This window comes from Hemitrygon akajei, chromosome 17 (genome assembly GCF_048418815.1).
Source record: "Hemitrygon akajei chromosome 17, sHemAka1.3, whole genome shotgun sequence".
In the NCBI taxonomy this organism is placed as follows: domain Eukaryota; kingdom Metazoa; phylum Chordata; class Chondrichthyes; order Myliobatiformes; family Dasyatidae; genus Hemitrygon; species Hemitrygon akajei.
This window is the reverse complement of record NC_133140.1, coordinates 35,988,987-36,001,988: the sequence shown is the minus strand read 5'-3', so window position 1 is coordinate 36,001,988 and position 13,002 is coordinate 35,988,987. Positions and strand designations below refer to the sequence as shown.

At 37.1% G+C, this 13,002-nt stretch overlaps 1 protein-coding gene across 2 annotated transcripts in view; it reads left to right on the top strand.

Annotated features, from left to right (window-relative positions):
- Nucleotides 1-13,002, top strand: part of edc4 (enhancer of mRNA decapping 4) — a 104,935-nt gene that overhangs the window by 41,710 nt on the left and 50,223 nt on the right. For both annotated transcript variants that reach the window (XM_073069892.1, XM_073069893.1), the window contains exons 15-21: nt 368-555; nt 1,902-1,990; nt 4,273-4,426; nt 5,009-5,466; nt 7,714-7,815; nt 8,241-8,393; nt 10,573-10,606. In XM_073069892.1, the coding sequence (XP_072925993.1) occupies nt 368-555; nt 1,902-1,990; nt 4,273-4,426; nt 5,009-5,466; nt 7,714-7,815; nt 8,241-8,393; nt 10,573-10,606 (1,178 nt within the window). The remainder of the gene's footprint in view (nt 1-367; nt 556-1,901; nt 1,991-4,272; nt 4,427-5,008; nt 5,467-7,713; nt 7,816-8,240; nt 8,394-10,572; nt 10,607-13,002) is intronic.

Sequence of the window (13,002 nt, the reverse complement as noted above, 5' to 3'; positions counted from 1 at the left end):
TAAAATTTTTATCGAGATTCACTTGATCCTGGTCTAAGCCCAATGTATACTTCCTTTTTCTTTACTGAGCCTCAATATCTCTTGTTAGCCAATTTTCTCTAAACTTCCAGGTTTATGAAACAGAAATGTGCTTCTCATGGACATACTCTTTTAAAAACTTCCTACTTGCCATTTGTTCCTTTCCTTTCAAACAGGCTCACCCTATCTAATTTTGCTAGATCCTTCCTAATACCCCCAAAATGATCCTCTCTCCATGTTAGGAACCTAACCTGTGCACTTTGACCTATCCTTTTCCATCACTATCTTAAAACCAACAGCATTATGGTTACTAGAGCTGAAGTATTTTTTATTTGATCATTATTTGCAGACCACCTAGCAGATGTGAGCATTGAGGGTGCATCGTCTGATAAAGGCTCTGGTAGAGGATCTCAGCATGACCTGCGTCGTATAGTTGATCTTCCAACACCTGCAGATTTTCTTTCTGTTGCTAATGATGTGAAACCAAAGTTAATGACTCCAGATGCTTTCATGACTCCTAGTGCTTTGTTGCAACAGGTGTGATTAATATTTGTTCCTCTAGATATATTTAAATTTGTTTTATTGTATGGTAATTTCGTTTTTATTTTTAATGAAATTTATCTGTTAAAGTTTGTGACAAACTTAACTCCTGTCTTCCACTTTGACGGTGACAAGCTTGGGTTGCTACAGCATAAAGCTGCTAAACCATAATTGAGTTCCCTGCTTTTAGAATAATCTATTGCACCTTGACCCTCAATACTAGAAGAATTTATACTTGATTCTCATATGAATCCATCAGCTCTTGCACCAGTCATTCCAAATGGATTCTGAATAACATTCAAACTTGAAAATTATGAAGAGTGGAGTTAAGGCAAGCAAATTGCAGAAATGACCACTTTATGGAGCACGTTCACTCAGTCCATCATAACAGGCAGGATTTCCTGGTGGCCATCTGTTTTAATTTTTCCCATTCCAGATCCAACATATTGGTCTGTGGCCTCCTACTGTCATGATGAAGCCACTCTCATGTTGGAGGAACAATGTTTCCTATTCCATCTGGGTACCCTCCAATCTGATGACATGAACAATGAATTCTAATTTCTGGTAACTTTTCCTCCACCTCCTGCTTCTCACTTTTTCCATTCCCCATTCTGGCTCCTCTTACACTTTCTCTTCTCTAAGCCTGGTGCCTTCCTCTGTTGCCCCTTCCTCTTCCCTTTTTCCCATGTCCACTTTAGTCTCCTATCAGATTCCTCCTTCAGCCCTTCACCTCTTCCACCTATCACCTTCTGGTTTCTCATTTCATCCCCATCTCTCCCAGCCACTTACCTTCTCCCTCACTTAGTTTCACTTAGCACCTGGCAGCTTGTATTTCTTCAACCCACCCCCCCCCCCCCCCAAACTTCCAGTCCTGATTAAGGGTCTCGACTTGAAACTTCAACTGCTTACTCCTCTCCTAGATGCTACCTGAACTGCTGAATTCCTCCAGCATTTTGTGTGCATTGCTCCAGATTTCCAACGCCTGCAAAATCTCTTGTTTATAATTTCAGATTCTATCTTTACCAAATTTTTCACTGTGTCTGGAATGGCCAAATTCCAGAGCTGAAAGAATTGTAGGCTATTGATGAATAGGTTAACTGCTGTTAAGGTTGTTCCGTTTTGTGCTGAAATATTTTGCAATTGAAATAAATCTTCAGTTGTCAGCATACTTTTAATTGTAGTCCATTAGATTTTTTTTCTCAAGTGTCCTATCTTCTGATGTGTAAGTGTAAATATAATTACCACAGTAGCAGAGGTATAACAGCCAATTACAAAAAAAATATTTTAATGGCCACACCTGTCTATTGCATTTCCTGTTGATATAACTGTTTTATTGCTGACAGATTTCTGTGTCACCAGGAAGCAGTGTAAGCACATTAACTGCAGTGACTGGTTTGAGTACTAGCTCTGCTAATGAGACTGGAGCATCAAGGTAGGGAATCTACATTAGCTACACAGAAATGAATTGAATGAAAAATTCTGCTTAATTTCAACAATTTTAATAATATTACATTTGTTAAAGATTGAATTGATTTTTCCTGGCTCCCTAGCTTGTGTGTCTGCAGGTCACCATTTAAAGATTCATAATGTATTTATTATCAAAGTATGTGTACAGAATGAGATTAGTCCTCCTGTAGGCAGCTACGAAACAGAAACAACATGGACTCTGCTCAAGAAAATATCAAAACACCCAACATGTGGAGGGGGGGAATAAAAGAACAAACTGCACAAATAGCAAAGAGTGTGTGGACCAAATCAGCAGTATTCAGCCAGTGCAAGCTGCAGGGCTATTCTTCGCCAAAGCACCCCATTTTGTCCTTATTTGGTTTCTTGTTTTCCCTTTGGAGTCACATTGAAAATCATCATGGCAAAAGTAGTTAAATTAGCCTCTTGACTAGTGGCTACTGGGGAAACTTCTGGGAGTTATCTCCGTTTCTAGTTAGATAATGGCTGGATTGGTGGAGTGGTTTATAGATTACTATGTTGGCTGCCTTTTGATCTTCTGGTTTAGTCCAGGTCTCTGGTAATTGGGCCTACAGTGAGTCCGAAGAGTAAACTTAGTGATCATTGCCCTCGTGATTGTTTTCCCCAAAATATCAGCTTATAAGGCAGAAAGAAATAGGGCAAACAATTAAACAAAAGCAGATGTTGACCCTATTATTTTTTTCCTTTTAAAAAAATTGACTACTTAAAACATTTTCAGACTTGTTTTGCCACTCAGGTTATTGACATTAAAGACCAGGTGACATTTTCGGCAGTATTGTCATGGGTGTGGTTGTGAGGCCACTCCAATAGTTCAAAATAACATGGCACGCAAATGTCACTGGGGTTTCCATGTCACTTACCTGTGGAATGAAGGAAATGATGTGATGTCTCCCAGTCTTCTGCCAAGCAGATAGAGGACAATGATTGGCTTGGATTATGCCATAGAGTTGGCTTTGAACTTGAGGCATTATTGTGGTCTCAACTCAGGGCTTCATTCCTAAGCTTTAATAAATAAAGATGGGGAGGAAAAACTAAAAATACCTTGCTTTGGATGTGACGGCAATTTAGAATAAAAGTTTTGATTAAAGCTTAATTGTGCCAATAACTTGAATTAACTTGTGTTTTAAGTTGCGCGAGGAATCACACAATCATTCCTCTTCACTGTTACAGTTGATACATAATACGAATGTACAAATTGTGTAATTATTCATTCCTCATTTCTAAGTTTATTACTAATCCCTTATTTTGTAGTCCAGATTGGGAGGTTCTCTGTTATTATAGTTGGCAAGATTAGTCCTTAGCATATGTTTCAGAATTGAGGTGTTTTTAAAAATGCAATAAAATAGCTTGATATCAGGGTTGTGCAACATAGTTGTGTAATATTTAAAAATATTTCTAAAAAATTTTTCAGGAGAAATGAAAATGTTATTATTACATTATTTACCTTGCTTGATTCAAGGTATTTTCAGTCCAAACAATATGTAACATAGAACCTGCAAGTGATAAGGCTCCTACACCTGCTCCCTTCACTTTGTCAGAGGTCATGTGTTTGGGAAATGTTGTTTTGATTATTTTGTAAATTGAAGTTCTCAGGTTGAAGGCAGTGGTCCATGCAGATCATTATCTGTTCAGCTTCATGAACCTATATGAGCCATCAACTCAAGTAATCAGCATAAGCATCTGATGTAAAAAGCTTTGTCACTTCAAAGGCAGAAAATGTCATAGATAAGCAATCTTAATTTTCTTTTTTTTTTTAAAAGAAAATCCTTTTTCTCTCTCCAATGCTGCATAAAGGGCAGAGAATAAAGCTTGCATCTTTGACCTGTTCTGATTAGTTGGCTGTTAGATCACTCAAGTTCAGGAAGTTAAATAGATTAATAGGCCTACTTCTCAGTTAAAGGATTTAAAAATTATTGAATAGTTTGATTTTTTTTGTTTTTCATTGCTTATGGGTAGGATTTGCAAATGTTAATTTTTAATGTTTTCATAAACTGGTGACACTCAGTAACTTAACCACTTCCGATTATTTGTATGTGACTTTTTTGAATTTATTTTTTATTGATTTTTATAAATGTGAACATTGAGAAGATAAGAAAAAACACATCTTTATTTATCAAACTATATAAGAGATTAATGTAATTATGTAGGTTTTAAAATTGGATCTTTGGAATGCTAGAATTGCTTCTCAAAATGTACTGATTTTCCCCCTTGTGTAATTTTTCTTTTTAGACCTACTGAAGACTTGTGCCTAAGTCCAAAGGTGACATTGGAGAGTGTGACTCTCAGTGGAAGCACAAGCAACAGTGTCCAAGCCAGTCCCAGAAACAATTCTGTGCAGCTTATCCCAGGGCTTTCTGACCAGCTTCCTACAAAACCTCTTCAGGTATGCCCATTAGAAAAGGAGATGTTTTAAAAAATCTGGATGACAGGTATAATTTGGATAATAGGCACAATGTTTGTAAAATGCAACTTGGAATGACAATGAAAGAACTTGATATTGGTGCAAAAACAAAAAAGAAAGTAGGGGGGAAAGTTGACCTTTCAATATAAATAAGCAATCTAAATCAACTTTAGTTTCCCCTCTAATTCTCATGTCTTTTCTACAATATTCCTGTACATTAAAGCATTTCTGTAAACCTATCTTTTTGTCTTGACCTCTCTTTATTTTTCAACCTTGGTTTGATATACTTTGTTTTCTGTGTGCAAGTTCTTAATTTTACAAGCAGATGTAAATTCTACTGAACATCTACTTCATGGGATACCAACTTTTTGGTTTTCCAAAACATGGTAGAATTTGTTTGTAGCAGTATACAGTATAATAAATTAAGATTAAAATTTTAGATGACATTTAAGTGGAATATAGTTGAATGTTATAATCAGTATAGACAGGATAAACTAAGGGGGAATAAACTATCCCCTATCATAATCTTGTTATGTTTCTAACTAGGTTGCCTTTTTATTTTAGGTTACTGGTGCTAACTCATCACTTCCTTTGGAGCTTCAGTCTGTGGACCCCCTTTGTGTGCCTCAAAGTTCACCAACACGGGAGCGTTCCCCTGATGTGATCTCTTCTGCTTCCACAGCAATGTCTCAGGACATCCCAGAAATAGCCTCAGAGACCCTTCAGCGTGCATTTGCAGGCTCTGTGTTGGCCAGTGAGGTTCTGGAGCCTAACCACCATATGGATAGCATGGCCTCTGCAGCTTCAGCCCTGCACCTGTTATCTCCAAGAAGTCGGCCTAACTCGGAACATAGCCATCACTCACTAGATATGCCGCAGATGGAAGTGGAACGGCTGAGCACTCCATCACTTTTAGAAACTGTTTTGTCTCAGGATAATACAGCAGGGGAGAATGTTGCCAGTCAGCCTTGGCCAGCAGCACCTGATGTAACTCGAGAAACTCGTAACAGCATCAATGAGAGGTACAATATGTTGGCTGTTTTTACAAAGAAATCTAATCTACTGTATTTAGGCATTTGAATTTTCTCCTCTTTTCACCTGCTACCTTGTTGGTTTGTTTGACTATAGTATGCAACATTCCTTGGGGAAAAAGTCTTTGAAAAACAGACACACAAACCTTCTATGTCCTGCCATATTTACACCTGCTAGAGCCATCTACAGCAAGTACAGCATTTTTGAATAGTAAAGAATACTGGTTGTGGTGAGGAGTGGCTCTTGCTTTCTCCTTATTACTTACAATATTGCTCTGATTGGTTTATCATGAGTTATGTGATCATTCACATCTTGGTTTTTTTTTACTCCGCCAACTTTGCCTTCAGCATATCATGCTCTCAGCTGTGCAGTGGAGAAATTCTTGAGAATATTTGCCACTATAGAAATTCTATAAACTTAAGATGCAGGTTTTTAAGAATCATCAATGCAATAACATCTTAGTACATCATCTTTCTCAGTTAATTTTATATTTACAATGGTAGTTATTTCAGGCGAAACAGTCTTGCATATGCTTATTTTATCCTGTATTGAAAGCAGGCAGACTGATTATCAGGCAGCAGCAAACTGGATATATTTAATGAAATCGGCCTATCACAAAAAACTTGGTCTTGTCATTATTGCCATTTAAATAATGGTAATCTGTCCTCTGTGTATAAAAAGGAAATCTTCATGTCTGAACTATGGAGTTGAAAAACTGCATATTGCAAGTTAGAAATAGTAATTATTCATGCTAGAGGTGCACAGTAGGTTGGTCAATAACAGGATAGATTTGTGGTTTAGGTAACAATTACATCAATCTTGTGAGTTGCCTCTTTGTATATTGGTGAAGTAGCTTGGCCATATCCACCAAATAACTTTGATTTGGCAACTAGCTGGCAGTTCTTCAGTTGTCTACCCAATGATCTTCCCTCTGGTAGAAATGTGAACGGAAGTAACAATTCAAGTATCTGATTGACACATGTTTCTTTGCTAAAATGCCTACCCCAGTAGCAGACAAATGACTACCTTTTCCTTAAATACCATTTTCTTTCTTTTACTTTAGCTTTCACTCCTTAATGTTTCCTTAGCCAATAGAAGCTTAGAAAACCTACAGCACAATACAGGCCCTTCGGCCCACAATGCTGTGCCAAATATGCCCTTACTTAAGAAATTACCTAGGGTGACCCATAGCCCTCTATATTTCTAAGCTCCATGTACCTATCCAGGAGTCTTTTAAATGACCCTATTGTATCGTCCTCCACCACTGTCACCAGCGGCCCATTCCACGCACTCACCACTCTCTGCGTTTTGAAAAAAAAACACAGCGAACAACAACAACTTACCCCTGACATCTCCTCTGTATCTACTTCCAAGCACTTAAAACTGTGCCCTCTCATGCTAGCCATTTCAGCTGTGGGAAAAAGCCTCTGACTATCCACACAATCGATGCCTCTCATCATCTTATACACCTCTATCAGGTCACCTCTCATTCTCCATCGCTCCAAGGAGAAAAGACCAAGTTCATTCAGTCAGTGTTCTGGAACTTTCTGTGATTTGCATTCCTTAATTTAATCAAGGAGGAAAATATTGTAATGTAAAATAAATTGTAATTTGATTGACAAATTTTCAGTATTTTATTAGCTAATGTAAGATGAACTTTGTAAATTGCCTAGCATAGTAGCAGATTAGAGTTAGTGCAGAAAAGCAGCCCACTTTCAGTGTTAGTTTTTTGTCTATCTTCACTAAACCTATTTGCTTACACAAGACCCAAATTACTCTGCCTTGTTCATTTTAGTCCCAATCAAATTCTTTGATGTAGTGATTAAGTTTGACTCCACTGCCTCTTCTATTGTCAGTCTTTTGCTTTGTAATATGTTCTTTCTTCTACAGTGTTCTGTGATGTTTACTCCATTGATGCCACCTACATGTACAAATATAACAAATGTTTAGTTATATTTTAACAATTGTTTGAATGTAGAAGTCATTAGATTCTGTGAATGCTTGCCTTCTGTCACTGAGAATTGTTGTCTTTCTGCAGTATTTTCTGTATCAACATTATTTCAAATGGAAGTTTTCATCAGCTGATTCAGATGATTTCAAAAGTGCAGTCTAAATTTCGGCTCGTGCACTATCCTGAAAATATTGCAACCCATGTCAAAAAGAATTATATGATTTGTATTTGGGAGTTGAGTGGATTTAGACTCTTTTCAAATGTTTCATTTAACTCTTCCTTTAAGCTCTAGAGAAGTTATGCAAGAGAAGCACAAGAACTCAACCTTCCATCGACATCCGTACCAGCTACACCAACATGACAGTCAGGATGCCAGTGCTGAACAGAGGTAATGCAGCGTTGCATGTAAATATTATGACCCATTTGGTTAGTAAAAATCTGTACTTCATAATAAGAATTGGCTTAAATTCCAATCTTGCTTGTTGGTCATTTAACAGTTTTAGTATGTGATACCAGGAGATTGGGGCACAGGAATACTTGCTATTACATGCTTAGGAAAACAAAGATATGTATAAAGGACTGATAATAATTTGCTTCGAAAATTTACTATGATGATGTAATTGCAGATAGAACTTCATCTAAGTAATGTCAACTGTGTTCTGAAATGCTGTATTTCATAGAAACCTGCATGCCATTTGTAATTATAGAATGAAATTGGCAGAAATAGAGTAAAGTGAATGGCTACACTTAAAATATTAATAAAACATTGTAAATGTACTTGAAAGATGTATTCAATTATTTTTGTTAATTCAGTGATCATGATGAAGAGGTTGCCAGTCTTGCTTCCACGTCATGCAGCTTTGGTTCAAAATCTGCCTCTCATCGACTTCCAGTTAAAGACTGGAAATCAAAGATATCTCCACGATCCTCTCCAAAGTTGAAGAGAAAAAACAAAAAAGAAGATGGGTATGAATTTTTTCATTTACCTGTTTAAATTGCCAACACGATGCAACTTGTTGGTGCAATTAATGTAATGTTTTGGTTTGAAGTTGTTTATCTTTTGATCTATTAATAATTTGCACCTCTCCCACTCCAATGTGTCTGCAAAGGATAGCAAGACCTTGTTGTGGCACCACCTATTCTGTCCTTGTGTTAAATTGTTTTGCATTCTGACAGTATGTGTGCTAGTGAACCCCGCTGGCCACAAAGCTTCCCTCAGCCCCCATGTGTGTAGCTGTGCTGAGAGTGTCAGGAGGAAAGAAACGCAGAAGGGTGCCAGTCTCCAAAGCTCTGCCCAAATGATCGCCTGTTTGGGAAGATCCATTTTGTCCAGGTGCCCTGTGACCCCAACTCAATACCCGCCTTTTGTCCTCGTGATGTTTAAATTTTCTGGTGAAATAATTTAGCTTGTGACTCCGATTATTTTTGAAGTGTGCTATCATTGCCCCTTTCATAGACTAAAATCAATCAGAACTCTACTGTTCAACTTGCAACTCCCACGAAGACTAGTTCATATTTCACCCCTGTGCTGGCTGGATTTTCTTTTCATTAAGCCCAACTTTTGTTTTGTAGTTTTAAAATCCCCTCATAGTCTACTTTTGTAATCTTCAGCCTTATGAGATGTGTTGCACCAACTCTGTCACATAACCATCATTGATAATTGCTGTACCATTGGCAAACGTATTTTCCTCCTGATTCTGTAAAAACTACATGTTAACTTTATCAAGCTATGTTGTTTGTTGTTAAATTTTACTTGATAATGGCTGTTATGAATTGCATTGGTAATAGGTTTATTATTGTCACATATACCAAGTTCTGTTGAAAAGTTGTTTATTTGCATGCCATCCAGACAGATCATTCCATACACAAATATATCGAGGTAGTAGAAAAGGAAAATCAACAACATTGCTGGAATTTATTGTTACAGGTACACAGAGTGCAGTACAGGTTTAAATATAATATGCAAGATTCATACTGAAGTAGATTATGTGATGAAGTTACCTTTATAATTGGAACACTATTATAAAGGGCACTATGGGGCACTACCCCCATTAAAGGCACTGTTGTTGCAGAATGAGACGGCCGTACAGTAGTTGCGTATCTGTACAGAACATTTGGATTGGTATAATAGTAGATTTCAGCTCTTAAATTTTTTTTCATACATTTATAAAATTGAATTTTGGTGTCATAGTTCATTTTAAGATTTTATCAGTGAAACACTTGTAGGTTTGATGGGTGCATTATTAATGTAAGAAGCAGAGAATGTATCTCTGTAAAATACAGGGAAATGAATCATTAAGTTTTGAGAAATATTAAACCATTGCTCCCTAACTGTCCCTTTGTCAGAAACTGAATCAATTTGTATCATGATCTTTTGACCCTGATTCAGCATGTGAATTTTTTTATCGTCATCCCCACTTAAGGCTTTCTCAGGTACCTGGATCTAATCTATTATCACCTCCAGATTTGACTATTTTATTCAACTCCTGGTTAGTCACCATCCATATGAAATCTTGAGTTCATCCAAAAGTTAGATAACTTGCATAGAGTTCTGGTCATGTCAATTATTTGTTTCCTAATGTGTTTTGAATTGTTGTTTGGCAATGTTTGGTGTCAGACTTTGTCTGAATTTCTTTTGAATACATCTTGATATGTTAAAGATATAAACTAAATGCTAGTTGTTCCACTTGTAATATTTCTTTGAAATTATGAGACAGTGTACTCTGGCTCAGTTAAAAATACAATTTCTTAAACTATCAACTTAAATTCTATATATAGATTCATTGTGCTAAAGTAGTTGAAGTACTTTTTAAAATCACAAAATTTGGAAATGAAATACAAATTGCATTTGATTACTTTCATGACATAGTTCATAATAGAGTTCAACCATGTAAATCAATTACTTTGGTTCAGAGAACTAATTTTATTTGAAGTAAAGATACAGAATTGGGGTAAATAAGTTGATTATTGTTCCTTTTTCTGATCATTATATACTGAGCAGCACTGTCATTAAAATGTGATTGAGTTGTGTCTGCTGCTCAATGCAAGTACATTACCTGTACTATTTTTGAAGTGTTTTTACAACTTCTAGTTACAAATGTGATAGTAATTTTTTTGTTATTTCTTTACCCATTTTGTTATTCAGGGAGACCACACAGTCCCCGAGGACAGAACAGCAGGTTGGTATTTGTAGATTATTTTCATCCATTTCAAATGATTAGTTAATTCATTTTTTTTTTACTAATTTTTTATTGAAACACCAACAAATTACATTCAATACAACCAATTGCCAATTACATTTTGACTGTTTAACCCTGCCACCCCACAACCTTCCTCACCATCCCCCCTCTACCCCTCTCCCCTCCACCCACCAACTGAATAGTAGTGCATACACAGACAAAGCATTCCTATTTAACAAAAGATCTTTTACGTTAGATATCAAATTTGTCCACATTAAGGTTGAGTTTGGTTGTGCATCATTTACTCTTACTGATTAAAATTTCCAAGTAAGAAATGTCCAAAAAGCTCCAAAGCCAGTGAATATATGAAATATCACGGGGAGGTTTCCCACGCTAGACTACAATCTTCTTAGCTGCAGTCAGGCCTGCCAGCCAGACTTTGCGTATTTTTTTCTGTAAGTGAAAGGTGGGAGTCATCATTTAGAAGATGTACAGCGGGGTCCATTGGTAATTGTACCCCCATTAGTTCTGTAAGAGTACTGATAGCCTTCCCCCACAAACCAAAAACCCCTGGACATTCCCATACAACATGTGTAAAAGAGCCAGTGGTTCCCTGGGGGCAAAATGAGCAATATGGGTCAGGAACCAGTCCCATTTGATGTCTAATTCTCGGTGTTAAATATGCTCTATGACAAAATTTCAAGTGTATGTACTGATGATCTGGGTTTTTCGAAGTACCGGCAACATGATCCCAAATCGCATCGCAGTGTAAGTCTTGTCCCAATTCAGATATGTCCCTATCCCAGGCTTTCATTCCTGATGTGGGCATATAATTCTGGGAGTTTAATTTATCATAGAAATATGACACTATCTGTCCTGTATCCAACTTAAAATGGGATGGTCCTTTAAATCTGACCCCCAGGGAATGCCGTAGGCTTTACAAGTTGATCTTACTCTGAAGTAGAAGAAAAGAGAGCGTTTATCAATATTATATCGAGATACCAGTTCTTGAAAGCTAAGGATAGTACTTGCCCCATTAATATCTTGAAGAGTAGCAATACCTTTATCCTCCCAAGTTCTGTTAGTGAATAGTTCCCCCCCCCCAGATAGAAAATGATTATTGTTCCATAATGGAGATGATTTGCACCATACGCTTTTAAATTTTAGGAATTTTTCTGCTGCTCTAAACACTTGTAGCATATGGGTTAAAATTGGATGGTAATACAAATCACATTTTTTGGTAGACATACCTATAAGGAGAAAGTCCTTCAACCTTATTGGTGCTATTAGCTCTTTTTCTATATTTTTCCATAATGAAACTTTATCCTCCTCCATCCAATAGCTAAGACTTTTTAATACAAATGCCCAGTGATAATTTAAAATTTGGACATGCCAATCCCCCATCCGACTTTTTGAATTGTAGAGTTGACCACTTTATATTGGGTCATTTACTGTTCCAAACACAGCATCGTAGCAAAGAGTCCAATTTTTGCCAATATTCCGCTGAGGTGCAAGTGGGATCCTTGAGCTGATAAAAAAAAATTTTATTTTTAAAAAATTTTTTAAAATTAGTTTTTCAAAACATTTTACAAAATTAAAAACCCCAAATCCCAATGAGGAGCATTAATACAGTGCAAGATTAAGCATACAATAACAATATGCTACAAAGGAAGAGAATTTAACAAAAAAGCACCTAAATTAAAGACAAGTGAGCTTAGTGTCCTCCCCAAGCCCCACAACACAAGAAAAAAACAACAACAACTCCAGACCAACCACCACACAATATAAAGAGTATAAGTCCGGACAGTCAAACTCCCAGACTGTGAATACACTTAGCAACAGAGGATAATAATGCCTACTACCAGAAAAAAAAGGGAGCTGAAAGCAAGGGACCGAAAAGAAGAGAAAAAACAAGAAAAAAAAACAAAAAAAACCCTAATCAAGAGGAAGGTTATGAAAGTACTTGATAAAAGGTCCCCAGACCTTATGGAACTTTAGATCCGAATTAAGAACTGAATAATGAATTTTTTCGAGGTCCAAGCCGGCCATAATGTCGTTAAGCCATTGCGCATGAGTGGGCGGGACAACATCTCTCCATCTAAGGAGGATCAAGCGTCTCGCCAGGAGAGAGGCAAAGGATAGTATTCGGCATTTGGTCGGACCCAGACATAAATCTGTCTCGCCCCAAAAACCGAACAGAGCAATTAAGGGGTTAGGTTCTAGGTGCTGATTCAGAATACCCGATAATGTAGTGAAGACATCTTTCCAAAATTTCTCCAAGCTAGGACAGAACCAGTACATATGGATGAGAGAGGCCACGCCCCTCTTGCATTTATCACAGAGCAGACTAATGCCAGGGTAGAATCGAGGTAGTTTAGATTTAGACATATGGGCTC